Source organism: Nerophis lumbriciformis, linkage group LG07, assembly GCF_033978685.3.
Source record: "Nerophis lumbriciformis linkage group LG07, RoL_Nlum_v2.1, whole genome shotgun sequence".
In the NCBI taxonomy this organism is placed as follows: domain Eukaryota; kingdom Metazoa; phylum Chordata; class Actinopteri; order Syngnathiformes; family Syngnathidae; genus Nerophis; species Nerophis lumbriciformis.
The window spans coordinates 48,575,001-48,601,546 of NC_084554.2; the positions used below are offsets into that span (position 1 = coordinate 48,575,001).

Below are 26,546 nucleotides of genomic sequence, written 5' to 3' on the forward strand. Positions count from 1 at the left end.
GTGCCACAGGTCCATAAAATATTGATATTCCACAAATGCCACACAGGTTTGTTTTACACCAGGAAGGCAGAGTGCTGCCAAACCACAGAAGAGTCTTCTTAACAAAGAGATAAAAGTCAGGTTGCTTCTGGAGGTTTTCTGCTTAGTGGTGGGGAGACATGCTCTGGGGCTTGTGGAGGCGGATCGTGCAGCCCGAATTGCAGCGTACAATGAGATACCTCACTGAATGCGGCCGATACGTCAACGACAACTACAGTACCTGAAAAAAGTAAGAACGCCCCTCACATTTCTGCAATTATTCCATCATAGACTTTCATGGTGACTTTGGAGTCACAACCTTCAAACTGAAAGTAGAGCAGTGATGTCATCACCGAGAATTCCAGGAACAAGCTGCGAGGTTCTAGCCAAGAGGATAAAGGTCGAACAATAAGTGACTACTGTAGATAACAAATACAAAGACGTCCATTGGGAAACATACTCGAGCTGTGAGGGACGATACGGTGATTACCATGATATCAATGTTGGTCATTTCCAAGAAACACAACGCAGCACCCGGCACAACAAAGCGGTCTACTTTAAGAAACAGACTTTATGGTAGCATCTACAACATTTTTTTTTGTTATTTTGCCCATTGTCCACAATCCTGTCTCTCTTTGCTGTGTATATATATATATATATATATATATATATATATATATATATATATATACATATATATACATATATATATATATATATATATATACATATATATATATACATACATATATATACATATATATATATACATACAGGTAAAAGCCAGTAAATTAGAATATTTTGAAAAACTTGATTTATTTCAGTAATTGCATTCAAAAGGTGTAACTTGTACATTATATTTATTCATTGCACACAGACTGATGCATTCAAATGTTTATTTCATTTAATTTTGATGATTTGAAGTGGCAACAAATGAAAATCCAAAATTCCGTGTGTCACAAAATTAGAATATTACTTAAGGCTAATACAAAAAAGGCATTTTTAGAAATGTTGGACAACTGAAAAGTATGAAAATGAAAAATATGAGCATGTACAATACTCAATACTTGGTTGGAGCTCCTTTTGCCTCAATTGCTGCGTTAATGCGGCGTGGCATGGAGTCGATGAGTTTCTGGCACTGCTCAGGTGTTATGAGAGCCCAGGTTTTTCTGATAGTGGCCTTCAACTCTTCTGCGTTTTTGGGTCTGGCATTCTGCATCTTCCTTTTCACAATACCCCACAGATTTTCTATGGGGCTAAGGTCAGGGGAGTTGGCGGGCCAATTTAGAACAGAAATACCATGGTCCGTAAACCAGGCACGGGTAGATTTTGCGCTGTGTGCAGGCGCCAAGTCCTGTTGGAACTTGAAATCTCCATCTCCATAGAGCAGGTCAGCAGCAGGAAGCATGAAGTGCTCTAAAACTTGCTGGTAGACGGCTGCGTTGACCCTGGATCTCAGGAAACAGAGTGGACCGACACCAGCAGATGACATGGCACCCCAAACCATCACTGATGGTGGAAACTTTACACTAGACTTCAGGCAACGTGGATCCTGTGCCTCTCCTGTCTTCCTCCAGACTCTGGGACCTCGATTTCCAAAGGAAATGCAAAATTTGCATGGTTGGGTGATGGTTTGGGGTGCCATGTCATCTGCTGGTGTCGGTCCACTCTGTTTCCTGAGATCCAGGGTCAACGCAGCCGTCTACCAGCAAGTTTTAGAGCACTTCATGCTTCCTGCTGCTGACCTGCTCTATGGAGATGGAGATTTCAAGTTCCAACAGGACTTGGCGCCTGCACACAGCGCAAAATCTACCCGTGCCTGGTTTACGGACCATGGTATTTCTGTTCTAAATTGGCCCGCCAACTCCCCTGACCTTAGCCCCATAGAAAATCTGTGGGGTATTGTGAAAAGGAAGATGCAGAATGCCAGACCCAAAAACGCAGAAGAGTTGAAGGCCACTATCAGAGCAACCTGGGCTCTCATAACACCTGAGCAGTGCCAGAAACTCATCGACTCCATGCCACGCCGCATTAACGCAGTAATTGAGGCAAAAGGAGCTCCAACCAAGTATTGAGTATTGTACATGCTCATATTTTTCATTTTCATACTTTTCAGTTGGCCAACATTTCTAAAAATCCCTTTTTTGTATTAGCCTTAAGTAATATTGTAATTTTGTGACACACGGAATTTTGGATTTTCATTTGTTGCCACTTCAAATCATCAAAATTAAATGAAATAAACATTTGAATGCATCAGTCTGTGTGCAATGAATAAATATAATGTACAAGTTACACCTTTTGAATGCAATTACTGAAATAAATCAAGTTTTTCAAAATATTCTAATTTACTGGCTTTTACCTGTATATATATATATATATAGTAAATACGGGACCTTTTGCCCATCATCTACAATCATTATGTGAGACAACATGTTTTACCCCTTGCTGTGCGATTTAAATAGTGAAAATCGACTAGTAGGAGGCGGCCAACAATGCAGGTAATGATTCAAGAGTGTAAAAATAAAACCAACAGGATGGAGTTACATGCTGTGACCTGCTTATTCACCAAGCTGTAGCGACATCATTATTTGAAGAGCTAACACAGAGGACAGGGTTCCTCCTTAATGTAATTGATGGTGGACGCCAAAATAAATGCCGCCACACCTTAAAAAGGAGTGTTTTTATGTGAAAACAAATTAAAGCCAGATAGTGCAATGTAACTTCCAGAATAAGTGTCACAAAGTTTTTTTTTAACTTTTATTGCCAATCTTATGCTAACAGCCGGCCCAATTCCAACACATATTCTCTCCCGTGCACACTAGGGGTGTAACGGTACACAAAATTTCGGTTCGGTACGTACCTCGGTTTAGAGGTCACGGTTCGGTTCATTTTTGGTACAGTAAGAAAACAAAATATACATTTTTTGGTTATTTATTTACCAAATTTGTAAACAATGGCTTTATCCTTTTAACATTGGGAACACTATAATAATTCTGCCCACGTTAATCAACATTAAACTGCCTCAAGTTGTTGCTCAGATTAAATAAAATGACAAAACTTTTCTTTAAACAGTTTCAAGTCAACTCATCATGCTTAATTTATTACAGCATTTGGGAAGCCTGTAGTTGATTTTTATTATGTAAACGTTATATTTTTATCAACATGTGATAGCAGGGACCCTGCCATTCAAAACTAGGCTGCTGCATTACTAATGATTAATGTAACTATAGCTGAAAAAATGGTGCAATAGGAGAGACTATTCATTCCTGAACACCATGGAGTTCATGTAGGCTTAATGATGCACTTACATTATTATATCAACTATCAGAGACAGAAACTCTTCATTTAACATAATGTCCTTTTTTGCTGCTTCAACACAGCTCAATCAACACAGAAAAAGGTAAAGTGAAATAACAGACAGACAGGGCTTTGCTGTCCGTAACGCACGCACGCACGCACAGCAAAATTAGCTAACGTTACGCTAAAAGCGAATTAGCCTTCACCTCAAGCCAGGACTGCGAGCGAGCTGAGCTACAGTTTATATTTCTAGAAGGTCAACGGGCTCATAGTGATGTTACTAGTAGTTGACTGGGAGGTGTTTATTATCATTTGGGGAGAGTCCGCTGCCTGATGTTTACCTGCTAAACACTAAGCACTGACTACGTGTTCTCTGAATACGCACTGCTGATTGGCTGTTACCGCTCCGTTTGTAACCAATCAGATGGTTGTGTGGGTGGGACAATGCTGGGTGCTGTGTAGAGGACTGACAGAATCAGAGGCAGAAGGAAGCAGAGCAGCTTGTTAAGACTTTAGCTTAGGCGGCTACTTAATATGTTCATGTGGAAACTCGTTCGGTACACCTCTGAACCGAACCAAACCCCCCGTACCGAAACGGTTCAATACAAATACCGTACCACCCCTAGTGCACACACACCCTTATTAATACTTCACTCCCAGACAGCACTTCCTCATTCTATGTCAACATGGCGTGTTCACGACCGTGGGAACAATGAACAACAATACACCAACGTTACATTAATTCCAGCAGGTCGTTACAGTATGAATGGCAATATTTATAGTTTATTATTTGCGCACAAATGATGCACCAAAAAATTTGGCAGCCGAAAAAGACTGACCACCGGAGCAGCACTGCCAAAACCGGATGTTGTGATGACGTAGGCCAAGGGGTGTCCAAACTACGGCCCGCCGTCTTTAAGTTGCCCCGCGAGATGTCATAAATTCAATTAAGCATCGCACCACGGAGAGCATTCATATCAATTTTAAATACCTGAATGCTACAAAATTGGTACCATCTTGCGGACATCAGATCAATGACCCTGAAATTTACTTAGCAGTTATAACATAGCATTTACTTATATGACACAATCCACACAACCTTCCCTAGTCATAAAGCAAAAAAAAAAATCTATAACAAAGGTCAACACACGGTCACTGAACTTTGTAGATATTATAAAAAACGTTCAAACACCATACAAAAAAATTTAAATTACAACCATTAAAATCCATAGTGCATGATGGGAAAAATGTAAAACACTCCCTCCACACTTATCTATGCTTGGCGCATTTTAGCTGCTTGAAAGGGGGTCGTCACAGACGTAAACAAGATAGGAGTCAAACTTTCACATACTATTAATAACCTATTATATTGATATAAAATGTACATGTAGCACCCACACGTACAGTTACTTTACATGCATTTGGCTTTCGGCCCACAGCCACATTTTTTTTTGGCCCTCAAGTCAAAAAGTGAGGACACCACTGTCGTAGTGTTAGAATAATTATGTATATATTATCACACAACTCTTATGCTTAAGGGCCGTTGCTATAGTTATTATCAATTGTGCCGAAGTTGTATTTTTTCTATCTGTGCAAAACCAGTCGTTTCGTATCAGTGTTTGTTTCCAGAAGCGGCCTGCTGACTGCCAAGGGCGAACATCGAGTACCGAGACGCAGAGACAGGGCGATATCACGAGTGTCAGAACATTTGCATTTCATTAATAGTCATATATCGTGTCTAACTGGGGCTGTTGAGATTACCCCCTTCCCTCAGCGACAGCCTCAGGATGTAACCAGGGACCTCCCAAATAAATAGAGGAAGCATGTGGGCAGGATTTTAGAGCGTAGTTTGGATCTGTAACTAGAGTTCAGCCCAAACGTTACTCCTCATTGAGCCAAATTTAACTCTGTCTCTGCATGATTCCTTGCTGTTTAATAGATGTCATCAGTGTTTGAACCTGACACGTAGGCAACACATATATCGCAGATCTACAAAATGTGCGATATTAAGGGGCCAGGGGCGGCTTTTAAGAAGAGAAAGGCTCGCAGAAGCGCAACCTAGGGAAACCCTGCAGTCGTGACACACAGTCTTGCTCAAAATGCTCCTTCATACCACTAGAAAGTAGCCTGACAGCAAACTACTAATTAGCTTGAGCTGCTAATAATGTTGGTTACAACCCACCTCAAAATTAAATAAAGAAGAAGGAAGAGCTGCTTCTACTGTGTTGTTTTTGACTTAGAAAAGTGTGTGCTAGGTCAGTCATTCTCAAACTGAGGTGCACGTACCATTAGTGGTAAGTAGGGATGATGTTCGAAATCGGTTCTCCCGGTTGTTCGATAAGAAAAGAACCGATGCCATGGACTTGAATCCCTTTTTGAGAACCGGTACCCGTTGTCGAGACCACTATAGTAAAGAAAAAGAGTTGGTTCTTTATTCGAATCCCTGGGAACAAATCCCTTCCCACGTACAGGAAATGCCCTGTGGGACCTGCAATGTTATGCCCATTTGATTGTAGACTCTTATGGCGATATGAAAATACTACGCGTCATTAGTTTGGGCACTTCCGGGTTGAGACAATTGAGAAGTAGACAAGTTGTGTTAGCTCTTACAAGCCTTGGAAAAGATAAGTCTGTAAGTAAACTGTTTAACTTGTTTATGCAACTCAATATTAAGGTGGAAAGTGGTTAAGTTTGATACTAAGATGTTTATTGAAAAACGATTTTTGTGCACTGTTTCAATGGATGTTTTGAGGACTTAAAATGGCTGCCAGTCGTGTATTTCCACCATCGAAATAGTTTCAACACTCAGAAGTATTTATTTTGATGATAGGACTGTAGATTTGTGTGAAGCTAATATTTACATATTGTGTATTACATTTCAGTATGTTAATTGAATCACATAGCTTATACATTTGTCATTGTGTGTATTCCAGTTAAAAAATAATAATAATAACAGTCCAGTGCAAGACAAAAGTAAAGATAGGAAAAGACAAAACAAGATCAACAACAATAAAGAGCCTAAATGGATTAATCTGCTTTGGATTGTTTGTTAGCTGTCTGCCAAGCTGTATAACCTCAACACGTATAGTGAGGGCAGAACAGGCAAAATGCAATTATTGCCAGGCCTCGCTCTCATGTAAGGGGGGAAGAATTGTTGATTGATGACTGTGGTGTTCTTAGTGTCATAGTGTGTGTAGTTAGTATGTTCCAATAGCAGCAGAAGTGCACTTTTTGGAGAGCTGTATTATTTTCAGTTTTGTACCCAAGGGACTGATTTTATTTAACACTATATTATAATTTATACACCTATAGTGATCACAGAGACAGGTTGTTTTTGTGTTACTGTATATATTTGTTTTTCTGAAAAATCCCACTTTTAATATACTTTGGGTAACAACAGTCAATATATTTTATTTTTATTTTTTTTAGGGGGGTAACAGTCAATATTTATTTATTTTATTTTATTCTTATAAAATAAAAGTGAGCTTTTGTTAAACCAAATATTGTGTTTTTTTCCATATACAACAACCTATCTGGATTCGTTAAGAGAATCGATAAGGAATCGGTTCGATAAGAGGATTCGATAATGGGCTCGAACTCGATAATTTCTTATCAAACATCATCCCTAGTGGTAAGTGGGCTCCACGCCAAAGAATCACTTAATTAAATATCAAAGTGTTACTGTCCAAACTATGTGCAATGTTACAGTGGCCAAAAATAGGAAATTTACTTGTTAAATAAAACCTCTGCCTTGTTTTAAATGAATTATTAGGCCTACTGTGCTATTGTATGTTAATGTTGGCCATAATGGTGCAACATGGAGAGCCATGGCTTTTTTGAGGTGGTACTTGGTGAGCGTGAGGTCATAACTCATGCATCTCACATGTATTGTAGAAAGTTGTGGCACCAAGCCCACAAGTTGGACAACTTTCAAAATCCACACTTGATACTATATCTCTCTCAACAAATGGAACACAGCATTGCAACATTGCCAAGGAAGCCTTTTTAAAATGTATAAAACAGTGTTGGAGGTTTTTCAATGGTTATTCGATTGATTTATACGTATCATAGGGTTAGGAATGTATCATATACCTATTACAGATCTGGGGAAAATACGGCCCGAGGCCCACATGCGGCCCATTAAGATTTTCAATCCGGCCCGCTGGACGTTCTACATAATTTTTTAGACCATTAACATCAAAACTGTATTTGCCATTATGATGTGCAGCGCTGTTTTTAAATGACCGTAAGTCTTGAACTATAGAAAGTATTTCAATGGTTGAAATCTGCGCTTTTGAGTCTTATAGGAGTTATTATAGTAATCTAGGTCACAGCAGCTCAGACCAGGAACAAAGCAGAGTGGGCGGGTTTTGTTTTCAGAGCAGCCAGCCCCAAACCACAAATTTCTGCATAGCCGTGATAATATATCATATTGTAGGCGTTTATTACACTTTGCATTCATATTTTGCTGTTTGTTACATTTTTGTTGTGTTTTGCTTGATCTGAGAAGTAAAAGAGGAGCGATGTTCATATGATGTTAATATTCAGTGTTTTACTGTTCATAGTTAATATTGTAAATCCCACTTTCTTTATTTTCATGTACATTTTGGGTGTCCCATTCAGAAAAAAACTGTAAAATTCCACTCCGTTTTTTGAGGTGGTCTGTCGTTACTTTTTTAGAATTCTATCGGACATTGTGACTTTTGGTATTAGTGTTCCTGGAAAAAAGGGAGCCAAACACACATACTGTACAGCAGATTTTTACAGCTAAATGTGTACATATCATTTATACACACATACACATTGACCGCCCAGACATTTTTTTTCTCTCAATGTGGCCCCCGAGTCAAAATATATGCCCAGTTCTGACCTATTACCTCCCTACATTTTTGGCCGCCTCCTAGTAGCTGTTATTCACAAGTTAGAATACACCGCAAAGGCTGTGTTCTTATCTTTCATAAGGATTGTGGATGATGGATGATTCAAACGCGATTCACAATTCAAACACGATTTGCGATTCAACTCGATTCAAACGCGATTCTCGATTCACACAGGATTCGCGTTTCAACTCGATTCAAACGCGATTCTCGATTCAAACAGGATTCGCGATTCAACTCGATTCAAACGCGATTCTCGATTCAAACAGGTTTCATGAGTCAACACAATTCTCCATTCAAACACGATTCTTAATTCAAACACGATTCAAACATAATTCAACACGATTCTAGATTCAAATGCGATTCTCTATTCAAACGCAATTCTCGATTCAAACACGATTCCCGATTCAAACGCGATTCAAACGCGATTCAAACACAATTCGCGATTCAACTCGATTCATACGCGATGCTCAATTCAAACAGGATTCGCAATTCAACACGATTCTCGATTCAAACAGGATTCGTGATTCAAACAGGATTCTCTATTCAAACAGGATTCTCTATTCAAACAGGATTCTTAATTCAAACAAGATTCAACACGATTCAAACATGATTCAACACGATTCTCGATTCAAATGCGATTCTCGATTCAAATGCAATTCTCGATTCAAACACGATTCGCGATTCAAACAGGATTCACGATTCAAACGCGATTCACGATTCAACTCGATTCATACGCGATGCTTGATTTAAACAGGATTCGCAATTCAACACGACTCTCGATTCAAATGCAATTCTCGATTCAAACGCAATTCTCGATTCAAACGCAATTCTCGATTCAAACACTATTCGCGACTCAAACACGTTTCACGATTCAAACACGATTCGCGATTCAACTCGATTCAAACGCGATTCTCGATTCAAACAGGATTCGCGATTCAACACGATTCTCAATTCAAACTCGATTCAACACAATTTCCGATTCAAACACAATTCGCGATTCGAATACGATTCTCGATTCGAACACAATTCTCAACTCAAACGCGATTTTCTCGATTCAAACACGATTCGCGACTCAACATGATTCTCGATTCAAATACGATTCTTGCAAGGTATTATTATGTATAATAATTATAATGAAACTTTTTCAAAACAGGTTACAGGTTAGAAAAGCTCCTTCTGGAGCAAAACACAACAACAAATGTAACAAACAGCAAAATATGAATGCAAAGTGTAATAAACATCTACAATATGATATATTATCACTTTTATGCAGAAATTTGTCGTAAAAATTTGCTTCTGCATCTGTTCCTGACACATGTTTGGGGCTGGCTGCTCGGAAAACAAACGCCGCCCACTCTGCTTTGTTCCTGGTCTGAGCTGCTGTGACCTAGATTACCATAATAACTCCTATAACACTCAAAAGCGCAGATTTCAACCAGTGAAATACTTTCTATACTTTAAGACTTACGGTCATTTAAAAACAGCACTGCACTTCATAAGGATTGTGGATGATGGGCAAAATTAAGAAAAAAGTGCCGTTTTCCTTTAAAGATGTCGAGAAAGGGATCCATCAAAAATTGCTTTATCTAAAAAAAGGCTACTCTGTTGTTACCGCGCCAACAACAACAACAACAAAACTATCTTTTCTCTCCACACCCGACTCCTAACGCGTTCACGGCCACAGAAACAGTGGGACACCACAAAGTCCCCCACTATGAAAACTACACAACTCTGCAATTTGAGTTTAAATAGGTTAACTGTCAAATGATTATTTTATGACAAAAAGGCATAAAGTGCGGCCTGTGAGTCAATTTCATCCCATTGTTAGTTTTTTATTGGCCCCTGAGCATGTTCACTATACAGATTAATTAATGATGAGTTATTACACCATTGTGTTTCTTTGGCTACAACACAAAGATAACATGTTTTGTTCAGAGAGCCGAGCAACATTATTGCTTTTATCCTAGAAAATATATCAGTGTTTACAGTACGGTTTGTAGCGGGTAAAGTGAAAGAAAAAAATAAATACATTTTAGGCAACTTTTATGAGAGGGACTGTTTTAGGATATTTGGATCAAAAGGGCCTAGAACATGGGTGTCAAACTCTGGCCCGCGGGCCACAATTGGCCCGCCGTGTAATTTCATTTGACCCTTGAGGCAATATCAAATTAGCATTAGAGCTGGCCCGCCGCTGTATAACACCGCATTCACCGCTAATACTCATACTTGCCAACCCTCCCGAGAGACTCCCAAATTTCAGTGCCCCTTCCGAAAAATCTCCCAGGGCAACCATTCTCCCGAATTTCTCCCGATTTCCATCCGGACAACATTATTGGGGGCGTGCCTTAAAGGAACTGCCTTCAACATCCTCTACAACCTCTACAAACAGCATGCCGGCCCAGTCACATACTATATGCGGCTTTTACACACACATAAGTGAATGCAAGGCATACTTGATCAACAGACATACAGGTCACACTGAGGGTGGATGTATAAACAACTTTAACACTGTTACAAATATGCGCCAAACTGTGAACTCACACCAAACAAGAATGACAAACACATTTCGGGAGAACATCCGCACCGTAACACAACATAAACACAACAGAACAAATACCCAGAACCCATTGCAGCACTAACTCTTCCGGGACGCAACAATATACACCCCCGCTACCACCAAACCCCGACCCCGCCCACCAAGTTAATTTTGATATTTACCTCAGAAGGCTGCAAATAGAAAAGAGGCATTCACCTTTTTATTTAAATTGTATTTAATATACCATTGATGTTTTTTCGTTTGTTTTTTGAAAGTTGATTTTGCACTATTAAGTTATATAAGCGTTGCTTGTTCCATATTCAGTGTTAAAGCAAATCAGTGTAGCAAACTGAGCAATAATTAACGTTTTATTCATGCACTTTCTCTTGCTACTTCAAGGCTTGAATGTTTGATTGATTCATTATTATTTTATTTTCAAATGTATTATTAGCCTTATTTTGATATTTACCTCAGAAGGCTGCAAATAGAAAAGAGGCATTCAATTTTTATTTAAATTTTATTTGATATGCCATTGATATTTTTTAATTATTATTATTATTATTTGAAACTCGATTTTGCATGTCACTATAAAGTTATATAAGCCTTGCTTGTTCAATATTCAATGCAAAACTTGTTTGGGTCCCTATTAAAAGGTTAATTTGTTCAACCTTGGCCTGCGGCTTTGTTCAGTTTTAAATTTTGGCCCACTCTGTATTTGAGTTTGACAACCCTGGCCTAGAAGGTTAAATTCCCCCCCAAAATAAAATAAAATAACTGACAAAGTCTAGTTCAGTCGTGTCCAAACGTTTTCCAGCAAGGTGTGCATAGAGAAACAATTAAAGGATGGGAGCGCCACTTTGATACATTGTGTACATTAAAAGGTACTAAAATCTATCAAATGTAGGTCAATCAACATATGACCAAAACTTTGCAGTTTACTGTAATATCCAATGTAACCCACTTGAGATGTATCATTAAAGTTATTATGAATATTCCACCAACTAGAACCTTTTTGAGCTTTTTAGCAGACAAAAGTCATCTCGCAGGAAATGTCTACACATTGCCATGAAAACAGGAAGCACAGCAATCATTAAAGACCCCATAGTAAGACGTCATCAGCTATTTTGGTTATCAGGTCCCATTTTTTCTTTTGTTTATTGGTATGAAGTTTGCCATTTTTACTTATTACGATTCTAAATAGATTAATAATTTTCGAGAATAGATTTTTAAAAATACAACTTTTTTTTTAAAGAATACATTTTTGGAATAAAAACTTTAAACAACTATTGATAGCTAGATAGATCGATAGATAGAGAGACAGATATAGATATATATATATATATATATATATACATAGATATATGTTGGAGGGATTAAAAACATGAAACGATTGTTATTGATTATATATATATATATTGATATATTATTCATTAGTACTGTGTAAAAAAATATATTTTTTTGATTAAAACAATCAAAAAAATATATAATTTTTATTTTGTAAAAGTTTATTTTTTGATTAAAATATTGAACAACAATTATTTATATATATATATATGTATTTATGTGTGTGTGTTTTGTTCCTATACATACATACGTATACATGTTTGGTATTAAATCATTAAACAACTATTATTGATTGTATATATTGCTATATTATTTTGTTTTAGTATTTGATTTGCTGACAATTTAATTGAATAAACATGTGTGAGGAAAATTCAGGTTTAAAAATATTTGTTAAGATACAGTTTTTTAAAATGCAGACATAGTTGTCTCATTGAATGGTTCTGAGACAGCATCGATGGCTTTAGTCTTAATTTAACGGAAATGAGTCTTGATATTGGAACACATTTTTCTGCACTTATTTTTTTACAATTAAATTTTATATACCGTATTTTCCGCACTATAAGGCGCACCGGATTATTAGCCGCACCTTCTATGAATTACATATTTCATAATTTTGTCCACCAATAAGCCGCCCCGGACTATAAGCCGCGCCTACGCTGCGCTAAAGGGAATGTCAAAAAAACAGTCAGATAGGTCAGTCAAACTTTAATAATATATTAAAAACCAGCGTTCTAACAACTCTGTTCACTCCCAAAATGTACGCAAATGTGCAATCACAAACATAGTAAAATTCAAAATAGTGCAGCGCAATAGCAACATAATGTTGCTCGAACGTTAATGTCACAACACACAAAATAAACATAGCGCTTACTTTCTGAAGTTATTCTTCATTCGTAAATCCTTCGTCTTCGGTGTCCGAAGTGAAAAGTTGGGCAAATTTACGATCCACTGGCAGATGTTGGCGTCGTCTGGCGCTGCCTCCTCGTCTTAGTGAAGGTGTGTTCGCCTTCTGTCTTCCATTGTTCCCACGCAGTTAGCAGTCTAGCTTCGAATGCCCTGTTGACACCAATATCTAGCGGCTGGAGGTCTTTTGTCAATCCACCCGGAATGACGGCGAGTATTGAATTAAGCGTGTCAGCGTGTCTCTCAATGTGCTGTTATGAGCTAGCAAATATAACAACTACACTACCCAGCATGCAACGATAGTTACGAGCATGCGCGGTAGCCCTGAGAAGTTCCCACGCAGTTAGCAGTCTAGCTTCGAATGCCCTGTTGACACCAATATCTAGCGGCTGGAGGTCTTTTGTCAATCCACCCGGAATGACGGCGAGTATTGAATTAAGCGTGTCAGCGTGTCTCTCAATGTGCTGTTATGAGCTAGCAAATATAACAACTACACTACCCAGCATGCAACGATAGTTACGAGCATGCGCAGTAGCCCTGAGAAGCGATGTTGTATGCTGGGAGTTCGAATGTGGTTATGAGCACGCTGTGAGAAAACGTTGAGAACTCAGTTAACACGCCTCGTCTGCATTATTTATAATTAGACAGACAACACACTTAATAGGAGCCATTTGGGGTCTTTACATAAACACACAAATGGAAATGAAACGTCACATATCCCAGCATGCACCGCGCGCTTCTTCTACGGGGAAAAAAGATGGCGGCTGTTTACCGTAGTTGCGAGACCTAAACTTTATGAAAATGAATCGTAATAAAGCGCACCGGGTTATAAGGCGCACTGTCAGCTTTTGAGAAAATTTGTGGTTTTTAGGTGCGCCTTATAGTGCGGAAAATACGGTACTGAATTTGGGGCAGCACGGTGGAAGAGGGGTTAGTGCATCTGCCTCACAATACGAAGGTCCTGAGTAGTCTTGGGTTCAATCCCGGGCTCGGGGTCTTTCTGTGTGGAGTTTGCATGTTCTCCCCGTGACTGCGTGGGTTCCCTCCGGGTACTCCGGCTTCCTCCCACCTCCAAAGACATGCACCTGGGGATAAGTTGATTGGCAACACTAAATTGGCCCTAGTGTGTGAATGTGAGTGTGAATGTTGTCTGTCTATCTGTGTTGGCCCTGCGATGAGGTGGCGACTTGTCCAGGGTGTACCCCGCCTTCCGCCCGATTGTAGCTGAGATAGGCTCCAGCGCCCCCCGCGACCCCAAAAAGGGAATAAGCGGTAGAAAATGGATGGATGGATGGATACTGAATTTGAACAAAGTGAATTTTTAAACACACACATTGTTCAAACTAATTGTTTACACACTGAATTTTAACAAACTACATTTTTAATGCACACCTTTTTTACACAACATTTTTATACACAAAATTTTAAAAACACTAAATTAAAAAAAATATTTTGACAAACTGAATTTTTACACTGAATGTGTACAAACTTAAAAACGTTAAACAACCATTGTTGAAATACATTATATGTTTTAAGTATTGTAAAAAAAAAATGGTATGTCTTTCCAATTGCTTTGTAAATGCCTAATGTATCATAAAGCTGGGATTTAATTAGAGTTGCTCTATTTGTATCTTTTATTAGATTAACTTTCAGTGATTTTTGTAAATAAAATCTTGAAAATATATTTTTTAAATATGTTTGCGTGTAAGTTACCTCTCTTTGTTTATAATATATATTTTCTGCTGGATCTACTCTCTATTTTATGCTGCTCTTTTTTTGCTGCAGCTGCTACATATACTATAGTATTGTACATGGTAATTGTTATATATTGTATATATTATATAATAATATAATATACCAGTAAAAAAAATATTTTTGGATTAAAACAGTGAACAACTAATAATATATTTTATATTTTGTAAAAAAAAAAAGGCTATTTTTGGATTAAAACATTGAACAACTAATATTTATTATATATAGATATATTTATTTAGTTTTGTAAAAAAAAAAAAAATCACCTTTTGGATTAAAAACATTTAACAACTACTATTGAGATATATATATATATATATCTCAATAGTAGTTGATTATATACATATAAATGTTTGGTATTAAATCATTAAATAACTATTATTGAATGTATATATTGATATATTATTTTGTTTTAGTATTTGATTTGCTGACCATTTGGGTTTAAAAAGGTTTGTTAAAATACAGTTTTTTAAAATGCAGACATAGTTGTTGATATTATATACTGTATATATAATATGTAAATATTACATATATGTTATATTTTATATTGCTACTATGTTACATTTTTAGTCTACTTTATACTTGCATTATCCTTTCCATCCTTACACTTTCCATCCTTTGTAATTGAGCTGCTGTGTGGAATAATTTCCCCTGTGAATCAATAAAGTTTGTCTAAGTCTGAGTATATATATATATATATATATATATAAAAAAATTTTAAATTGTCTTTAAAACTGGCTTTTAAACCAGCATGAGAGTTGTGTGATTTTAGTGTATTTATTTTTCTCTGATGTATTTTATGTATAGTTAAATGCAGTGGTGTGCCATCAGGGCCAGCAAGGCCTTCTCTGCTGGCCTAACATAACCAGAAATCATGATCACAATTAAAGATACAATTATTTTTACATTTACTTTCCCTAAATATCTAAAATGATTCATATTCTCTTCATGTCTTATTATGCTCCTTCCAGTGCTGTTGTTTTTAGTTTTAGTTTGTATCCAATAAGAATTCAGCTAGCTTATGTTGCCATGCTGTACAAAATCTGCCAGACGCCTTCAGAATCAACAATGCGGGCGTCTGTGCACTATAAGTGAACGGGGACATACAGGTCATAGACAGTTGCGATAGCGAGATCACTAGTTGTTGTCAGTAAGGCCTTCTAGATCAGTGTTTTTCAACCTTTACTGAGCCAAGGCACATTTTTTTCATTGAAAAAATCTCGAGGCACACCACCAGCAGAACACATTAAAAAATTAAACTCAGCAGCCGATATTGACAATAAAAGTTGCCCTCGCAATTGTTGGATATGATGTCAAACCATAACCAAGAATGCATCACTATAGCTCTTGTCTCAAAGTAGGTGTACTGTCACCACCTGTCCCATCACACCCTGACTTATTTGGAGTTTTTTGCTGTTTTCCTGTGTGTCGTGTTTTAGTTCTTGTCTTGCGCTCCTATTTTGGTGGCTTTTTCTAATTGTTTTGTATTTTCCTGTAGCAGTTTCATGTCTTCCTTTGAGCGATAGTTCCCGCATCTACTTTGTTTTAGCGATCAAGAATATTTCGGTTGTTTTTATCCTTCTTTGTGGGGACATTGTTGATTGTCATGTCATGTTCGGATGTACATTGTGGACGCCGTCTTTGCTCCACAGTAAGTCTTTGCTGTCGTCCAGCATTCTGTTTTTGTTTACTTTGTAGCCAGTTCAGTTTTAGTTTTGTTCTGCATAGCCTTCCCTAACTTCCATTGCCTTTTCTTAGGGGCACTCACCTTTTGTTTATTTTTGGTTTAAGCATTAGACACCTTTTTACCTGCACACTGCCTCCCGCTGTTTCCAACATCTACAAAGATGCCACCTAATGATATGGAAGAGTATTACCCTATTTTTCGGATTATAAGTCACAGTTTTTTTTCATAGTTTGGCCGGGGGTGCGACTTATACTCAGGAGCGACTTATGTGTGAAATTATTAACACACTACCGTAAAATATCAAATAATATTATTTATCTCATTCACGTAAGAGACTAGGCGTATATCAGCAATCGTCACACACACACACGTCAACCAATAAAAATTTGGCGGGGGCGGGTCATGGCAGAAGTGCATTGTGAAAAAAAAGATGCTTCCTGCTACTTCCGTACCTATGAAAATTGATCATTTCAACATTGGCGGTAACTTATAAAAACTGAGAAGGGCTGAACAAAAAATGGCACCGAAAAGGAAATCATGTTTTGCGGGTTACAAGCTGGAAGTAGTGAGATATGCAGCAGAAAACGGCAATCGAGCAGCAGAAAGAAAGTTTGGAGTAAGCGAGAAACTTGTAAGGGACTGGCGAAAAGCGGAGGCTACTCTTACTGAAATGAAGAAAACTAAAAAAGCTAAGGCACAGCTCGAGGAACAAATTCACAAAATGGGTGCTTGAACAACGTGTTAGTTATAGTTATTTGAATGACTCTTACTATAATATGTTACGTTAACATACCAGGCACGTTCTCAGTTGGTTATTTATGCCTCATATAACGTACACTTATTCAGCCTGTTGTTCACTATTCTTTATTTATTTTAAATTGCCTTTCAAATGTCTATTCTTGGTGTTGGATTTTATCAAATAAATTTCCCCAAAAAATGCGACTTATACTCCAGTGCGATTTATATGTTTTTTTCCTTCTTTATTATGCATTTTCGGCCAGTGCGACTTATACTCCGGAGCGATTTATAATCCGAAAAATACGGTACACGGTTACTCAGCTGAGCTCTAAACAGCACCGACACTCAACAACAACACATCATTTGCAGACTATACTTACTGGTCTGCAAAAAATATTTTTAACCCAAATAGGTGAAATTAGATAATCTCCCACAACACACCACAGTGGTTGAAAAACACTGAGCTAATGCAACAAAATGTCGTTCTTATCTGTACTGTAATGTTCAAATTTTAATGACAATAAAAGGAAATCTAAGTCTTTGACTTTAACTTCTAGTATGTTTGTCTTAACTTCTGCGCAGCACTTTGTGAAACTTCTATTGCAGTGGTTCTTAACCTTGTTGGAGGTACCGAACCCTAGCAGTTTCATATGCGCATTCACCGAACCCTTCTTCAGTGAAATTTTTTTTTATTTCCAAATTCAAGACAAAGTTATATGTTTTTGGTAACACTTTAGTATGGGGAACATATTCTAAGTAACAAAGACTTAAAGGGGAACATTATCACCAGACCTATGTAAGCGTCAATATATACCTTGATGTTGCAGAAAAAAGACCATATATTTTTTTAACCGATTTCCAAACTCTAAATGGGTGGATTTTGGCGAATTAAATGCCTTTCTAATATTCGCTCTCGGAGCGATGACGTCACAACGTGGCGTCACATCGGGAAGCAATCGGCCATTTTCTCAAACACCGAGTCAAATCAGCTCTGTTATTTTCCGTTTTTTCTACTGTTTTCCGTACCTTGGAGACATCATGCCTCGTCGGTGTGTTGTCGGAGGGTGTAACAACACGAACAGGGACGGATTCAAGTTGCACCAGTGGCCCAAAGATGCGAAAGTGGCAAGAAATTGGACGTTTGTTCCGCACTTTACCGACGAAAGCTATGCTACGACAGAGATGGCAAGCATGTGTGGATATCCTGCGACACTCAAAGCAGATGCATTTCCAACGATAAAGTCAAAGAAATCTGCCGCCAGACCCCCATTGAATCTGCCGGAGTGTGTGAGCAATTCAGGGACAAAGGACCTCGGTAGCACGGCAAGCAATGGCGGCAGTTTGTTCCCACAGACGAGCGAGCTAAACCCCCTGGATGTCTTGGCTCACACCGTCCCTTATGCCACCGAAGATGATCAAGAGAAGAATATCGACCCTAGCTTCCCTGGCCTGCTGACATCAACTCCAAAACTGGACAGATCAGCTTTCAGGAAAAGAGCGCGGATGAGGGTATGTCTACAGAATATATTAATTGATGAAAACTGGGCTGTCTGCACTCTCAAAGTGCATGTTGTTGCCAAATGTATTTCATATGCTGTAAACCTAGTTCATAGTTGTTAGTTTCCTTTAATGCCAAACAAACACATACCAATCGTTGGTTAGAAGGCGATCGCCGAATTCGTCCTCGCTTTCTCCCGTGTCGCTGGCTGTCGTGTCGTTTTCGTCGTTTTCGCTTGCATATGGTTCAAACCAATATGGCTCAATAGCTTCAGTTTCTTCTTCAATTTCGTTTTCGCTACCTGCCTCCACACTACAACCATCCGTTTCAATACATGCGTAATCTGTTGAATCGCTTAAGCCGCTGAAATCCGAGTCTGAATCCGAGCTAATGTCGCTATACCTTGCTGTTCTATGCACCATGTTTGTTTGTGTTGGCTTCACTATGTGACGTCACAGGAAAATGGACGGATGTTTATAACGATGGTTAAAATCAGGCACTTTGAAGCTTTTTTTAGGGATATTGCGTGATGGGTAAAATTTTGAAAAAAACTTCGAGAAATATAATAAGCCACTGGGAACTGATTTTTAATGGTTTTAACAATTCTGAAATTGTGATAATGTTCCCCTTTAAGAGCCAATATGTTACTAATTTGCATGTTAATAAGCAACTAATTCTGGACTCTTACTATTATGTTGGATCCACTATGGACTGGACTCTCACAATATTATGTCAGACCCACTCGACATCCATTGCTTTCGGTCTCCCCTAGAGGGGGGGGTTACCCACATATGCGGTCCTCTCCAAGGTTTCTCATAGTCATTCACATCGACGTCCCACTGGGGTGAGTTTTTCCTTGCCCGTATGTGGGCTTTGTACCGAGGATGTCGTTGTGACTTGTGCAGCCCTTTGAGACACTTGTGATTTAGGGCTATATAAATAAAGATTGATTGATTGATTGATTGAATTAATGGTGAATATGTTCCCCATACTAAAGTGTTACCACGTTTTTTTACTGGTGCACAAAATGAACCGTGCATGAACATCACCTTGTTCAAACAACAAAACAAACACAGTGCATAAACTCACAACAAATTACACAACCTGCAAATCAGTCTGACTTCTGCTGTTGCCGTATCCGTAATACGCCGATAGGGAGAAGTTTTTATTTACACGATGAGTCGGGTGTGTTGACCTCTGCCAAACCCCTTAGCCCGACTCACCGAACCCCTAAAGTTCCATCGAACCCAGGTTAAGAACCACTGTTCTAATGTTTTTTGAAAAGTGCTATATATAAATAAAGTGGATTGGATATAGTGAGAAGAGTGTTGAATGGAATGGTGATGTGCCCAAAGATTCCCACCTCTACTAGGACCTGTTTATTTGGTCTTAAGCTGCACTTTGGACACCCCCGGTAAAACGGAAGCGACTTAGTTTGCCTTCAAGAGCCCAGACCTGTTAAGTGAGGTGCTGTCGCGTCTTACCTTCTCGATGAGGAGGTGCAGCTGCTGCGAGACCTTCCAACAAGGGTCTCCTCGCACGGCCGACATGCTGTGCAGGTCGGAGCCTTTCAGGCAGGACACGCTGCTCCTGGCGAACGTCTCACGCATCTGCAGGGACAAGAACGGGACATCTTCACTTTGTCGTCAACTTCTGCTGGACGGCGTCCAGGTGGCGTGCACGCGCACACGCACCACAAAACAAAACTTCCTGATCGTTAACAGAAAGCGAAAGCGGGTCTTTTCAAAATGTTTCCGAAGGCGAGCGCCGCGCCAATGCGAGTTCGGTTAGAAAAGAGCCGAGAAGAAGTTGGGGTCCTCACCGCGCTGAGCGAGGTGGAGAAGTGCAGCACCGTGATGGTGACCACCACCGTCTGCAGGAGCACCGCCACCAGCAGCAGGACACCCAGCCTCGGAGCGGAGCCCGTCATAGCAGACAGAGCGCCGCTCGCAACGCCACGACGCGGACGAAGCACACACACACACACACACACACTCACTCACACAGTCCACGCACGCCGACGTCCCGGAGAGGAACAACAATGGCAGAGACGAGCGACTCCGGACTGTAGAACCGCCCAGAACCCGCGGAGGGAGGGAGGGGGGGGCGGGGAGCAGAGGGGGCGGGGCGAGCAAAAGTTTTTTTTTTTGTCACTTCTTCTTGGATCCATAGTTCAAAGACAATCAAGGACTAGTTTCAAATCCACTTTGGATTTCTAAGAGTTTTGTACAACTTTGTAACACCTTCTTGTTGAGGTAGGGTACCTGAAGTGGGCGGAGCTAAAAGACAGTGCGCTGATTGGTGGACAGAAAATCAACACAATACTTGATTTATTTGGTTTTGTTGGAGACTCTACCAAGAACAGTCTAAGGCAGTGGTTCTCAACCTTTTTTCAGTGAACATTTTTTTAATTCAAGTACCCCCTAATCAGAGCAAAGCATTTTTGGTTGAAAAAAAGAGATAAAGAAGGTAAATACAGCTCTATGTCATCAGTTTCTGATTTATTAAATTGTATAACAGTGCAAAATATTGCTCATTTGTAGTGGTCTTTCTTGAACTATTTGGAAAAAAAAAAAAAAAAATAACAAAAAACTTGCTGAAAAATAAACAAGTGATTCAATTATAAATAAAGATTTCTACACGTAGAAGTAATCATCAACTTAAAGTGCCCTCTTTGGGGATTGTAATAGAGATCCATCTGGATTCATGAACTTAATTCTAAACATTTCTTCACAAAAAAATAAATCTTTAACATCAATATTTATGGAACATGTCCACAAAAAATCTAGCTGTCAACATTGAATATTGCATTGTTGCATTTCTTTTCACACTTCTTTTTGACAAGACATTTTAGTGAGAAACCTGAGCTTGTGCTTCACTGAGTTTATGAACTTACATTCATATTTTGTTGAAGTATTATTCAATAAATATATTTATAAAGGATTTTTGAATTGTTGCTATTTTTAGAAAATTAAAAAAAAAATCTCACGTACCCCTTGGCATACCTTCAAGTACCCCCATTTGAGAACCACTGGTCTAAGGCCCCGTTTACACTAAGATGGGTAAAGTTATCCAGGGTAAATCCTAGGGGTGTGGGGAAAAAAATCAATTCGAATGCGAATCGCAATTCTCACGTTGTGCGATTCAGAATCGATTCTCTTTTTTTTTTTTTTAAATCGATTTTTTTTTCCATTTATCTATTTTCTATATTTTCTTTAATGAATCAATCCAACAAAACAATACACAGCAATACCATAACAATGCAATCCAATTCCAAATCCAAACCCGACCCAGCAACACTCAGAACTGCAATAAACAGAGCAATTGAGAGGAGACACAAACACGACTCAGAACAAACCAAAAGTAGTGAAACAAAAATGAATATTATCAACAACAGTATCAATATTAGTTACAATTTCAACATAGCAGTGATTAAAAATCCCTCATTGACATTATCATTAGACATTTATAAAAAAGAACAATAGTGTCACAGTGGCTTACACTTGCATCACATCTCATAAGCTTGACAACACACTGTGTCCAATATTTTCACAAAGATAAAATAAGTCATATTTTTGGTTCATTTAATAATTAAAACAAATTTACATTATTGCAATCAGTTGATAAAACATTGTCCTTTACAATTATAAAAGCTTTTTACAAAAATCTACTACTCTGCTTGCATGTCAGCAGACTGGGGTAGATCCTGCTGAAATCCTATGTATTGAATGAATAGAGAATCCTTTTGAATCGGGAAAAAAATCGTTTTTGAATCGAGAATCGTGTTGAATTGAAAAAAAAAAAAGATTTTGAATCGAACCTGACCCCAAGAATCGATTTTGAATTGGATCGTGGGACACCCAAAGATTCATAGCCCTAGTGTGTGTGTTTCAAATGAAGTTCAATACAAGTGTGTAAATTCAAGTGTATTTGCCATAATATTCCAACAGAGATTAAAAATAACTAAACAATTGTTTTACTCGGTTAGGGTCAAAGTTCGGCCCCCACAGTTGTGTAAATGAGACCTAAGTTAACAAGGTTTCTCACGGCAGATGCTGTAAAAACTCTACTCGGGACAAAAAGGAGACAAAGACACAAAGTGAAAAAGGACAGAAAGTGAAATAATGACAGCAGTTCAAACCAAATATTGTTTCCGTTGCTGCCCAACCGTTTCATTATTACGGAATAAAGTCAAAAATAATTATTCAGAACTTTCAACAATGGCAAAATGTTTATTTAATTATCATCTTGCTGCACTGACATGAACACTGAAATGAAATATGAGGCGCTTTGCTAACATGCCAACTGTTCTGTGCACTTCGTGGATTTCCCGTGTGGGGTTCAAAGACAAATCTAAGTCTGTGATTAATGTTGACGCTTTTTTCCACTTGGGTTTCTCATTTCAACTTCCTTTGCATTAGTAAATAATAATCATATTATGACTATTGCTGAAGTCCGCCAGCCAGTACTAGCTAGCTACAACAGCTAAAAATGCTATTCAAAGATCATGAATATAACAATATAATATTTACTAATGATCTTCCCTGTGTTACAACAAACACCAATATGGTTATCTATGCAGATGACACAACTCTATACAGTACTGCCTCTACCTTAAATGACCTACAAAATAACTTAAATCAGGACCTGGAGAGAGTGTCACGCTGGGTAAATGATAGTAAACTTGTTGTGAATATTGACAAAACAAAAAACATTCTTTTTGAATCCAGGCATATGCTTGTTGATGACCCTCAGCTTCATATTTCAATGTCAGATATACCTATTGAGCAGGTCAAAAAAGCAAAAATGCTTGGTGTGTTATTAGACAGTCAACTGTCATGGTCCCATCATATTGATGGTATTTCAATGAATATGGGAAGAGGTTTAGCCATGGTCAGGAAGTGTTCCACCTTCTTGACATTCTCAACAATGGGTCAAGTCACACACAGTCCTTGATTTTCTGTCATCTTCATTACTGTCCTATAATATGGTCTGCTACGACTAAGTCTGACCTGAACAAACTGCAACTTGTTCAGAACAGAGCGGCTAGACTGTTACTTAAATGTTCTTTGCGCACTAATATTTCATTTATGCATTCATGCCTGTCCTAGTTGTCTGTTGAACAAAAGATGCATTGTAGTCTCCTTATGTTCTTTAGAACTATCATGCTAGATCAATCACTAGATTACTTTTACAAACAGTTTTTAAAATCAACTAACACACATATTCATGACACTAGGAATGCCAGCAATGGCTATTTGGCACTTTCTGCTCCCAGGACCAATCTCCTCAAACATAGTCATGTATGTCATTCTGGAATCGGTTGCCATCTTTCTATGCCACATCAATATGGAATGCACTCCCAACAGGTGTAAAAGAAAGGGCATCTCGATCCTCCTTCAAAACCGCACTAAAATAACACCTCCAGGCAACTACAACCCTAAACTAACACCCTCCCTTCCACATAATACCTCTTCGGATTGTAAATAATCAAATGTAGACACTTTTTCTTATACTTTCTGATCTCTTTCTCTATGTCCACTACTTGCTGTACATATCCTACCAAGTCAGTCGTACACTGTTTCAATGTCCATTTCTCTGATGATGCAATTGTTGATGCTGATTGTTGATGACTGAAGTGATGATAACAACCAACCCTCCCCCCCCCTCCATATCCCACACACATTGTAAATAATGTAAATAATTCAATGTATATACTCTGATGATTAACTTGTGTGATGACTGTATTATGATGTTAGTATATATTTGATAGTATATATCTGTATCATGAATCAATTTAAGTGGACCCCGACTTAAACAAGTTGAAAAACTTATTACCATTTAGTGGTCAATTGTACGGAATATGTACTTCACTGTGCAATCTACTAATAAAAGTTTCAATTAATCAATCTCACATTAATCTCTCACAAAGTAAATTGTCATTCAAGACAGCTTTGAAGATTCACATATTGCAGCTGCCCACATGACGTGAATTTTTAATACTGTTTAGCTTTTTTAATCTTATGTTGTATTTTCCCATTGTATAATGTTTGGTAATGCATGTATTCTTTGTATTTTAATTTTGTATGCTCCTATATGGACCCCAGGAAGACTAGCAGTCGCTTTGGCGTCAGCTAATGGGGATCCATTCAATAAACAACAATAACATCTCCTGTTTTTAAGAATCTGCTCGGCAAAGATCCTCAATTTGCTGTTTGGAGACACATTAGTCGCTCCCCAGTTTCAAACAGAACTCGCCGGTTGGCTAACTGGCCCAGGAGGACACGAGTGCTACAAGCTAACATCTCTGGAAAGCGTTTTCATTGGCAAATATAAAACAGCAGTTTAACTTTCAACGTCTGTGTTGAAGAGAGACATAAAATGTGATCTCTTGTTAAGCCGCGGTTTGGAGCGCCAGTACTAAAACAAAACATCTCATGAGAAGAAAACATGGAAGCCAGAAGTACGTGTGTCATCTTCACCCCCTGCTGTTATCACATTTAGTCCATTATCGTCCTGCTGGGCTGACATACTTCAGGTCTGCCACAAACACAGGCACAGAAATAAAACACGAGTTGCTATGCTAACATGCTAGTTGTTCTGTGCACTTTGTGGACTTCCTGTGTGGCGTTCAGGGACACGGCAAAGTCCTCCATTGAAGAAAGTGACTGACGTTTAAGAGTGTTGTTTTCCCACTTGTGTATCTCATTTCAACTCCCACTGAGAGTGTGTGTCAACACGCTCGCCGGTACGACTTTAGAAAGTCCACGCCGCCACCACTGGAGCGCCACGGACGACTCGGTTGAGACCCCCCGGCCCCCGGATCAGTATAGCTGGGCCCGTCTGAGTCTATAAATGGAACCTGGTTCTGTTGGCTGGCTGCAGCATGAACAACATCTGGCCTCAATCTGGATCGTACACCCCGCCGTCCCACGAGAGATATTCTGCGCTTAAGTTACACGCTGTTCCACCGCATCACGGGGCCTGCTGGGGGCAACGTGTGTGTGTGTGTGTGTGTCCAGGAGAGCATCTTTCAATGTCGTTACATTTCTCCTAAAAAGCCACATGCTAGCAATTGTGTCTATTTTACACGTTGTGTTTATTTTGGGAGCGCGCTATCCCGCTGCGCTGATTAGCTGGTGGGCTAACCGACACTTTGCAAATGTTTTCTGCTCCAAGTCGCTGCCAGAACATCTGCAAGGACGATAGCAAAGACGAGCAACGTTTATAAGAGTTGTTGCGGTCTTTGCCACACAGCTGTCTTCTAAAAGTTACCCAACATCAAACTTCAAGGCAACATTTCGGGGGAATATTTTGTTTCTAAAACGAGGTCGAGGAGACATGTTGTTATCAACCCTCAACGTTAAACACAGTCCGTTAGAAAGGATTATGGCCGCACTAAGAAGAAAAATAATTAAAAAGTACAAAGTATCAAACATGGCCTGATCATAAATACTGTATACCAGTCCTGGGCAATTATTTTGACTTGGGGGGCCAAATTTAGAGAAAAAAATGTGTCTGGGGGCCGGTATATCTACAGTGTTTTTAGGAAAACTAATACAAAACCTCACAATTATGTCTTAATGCTAAAAACGTTATGACAGACCGCCTTAAAAAATGGAATGGAATTTTACATGTACACCCAGAATGTATATGAAAATAAAGAATATGTGATTTACAATATTAACTATTAAGGATAAAACACTGAGTATTGACAACATATGAACATCACACCCCCTCTCCATCCACATATTTTATAATCAAGCGAAACACAACAAAAATGCAACAAACACCGCAAAATATGAACGCGAAGGGGTAAAAAAAAAAAAAAAACCACCTACAATCTGATACATCACTAAGATTTAGAACATTTTTGTAAAAAATCTCTTTCCG

The 26,546-nt window shown here is 38.6% G+C and overlaps 1 protein-coding gene across 7 annotated transcripts in view; it reads right to left on the reverse strand.

Moving 5' to 3' along the window:
- Positions 1-26,546, reverse strand: part of tnfsf10 (TNF superfamily member 10) — a 55,828-nt gene that overhangs the window by 6,911 nt on the left and 22,371 nt on the right. For 4 of the 7 annotated variants that reach the window (XM_061964940.2, XM_061964939.2, XM_061964943.2 and 1 more), the window contains one exon: positions 20,138-20,263. In XM_061964940.2, coding sequence (XP_061820924.1) covers positions 20,138-20,263 — 126 coding nt within the window. The other 3 variants (XM_061964937.1, XM_061964936.1, XM_061964942.1) reach the window with 2 other exon arrangements.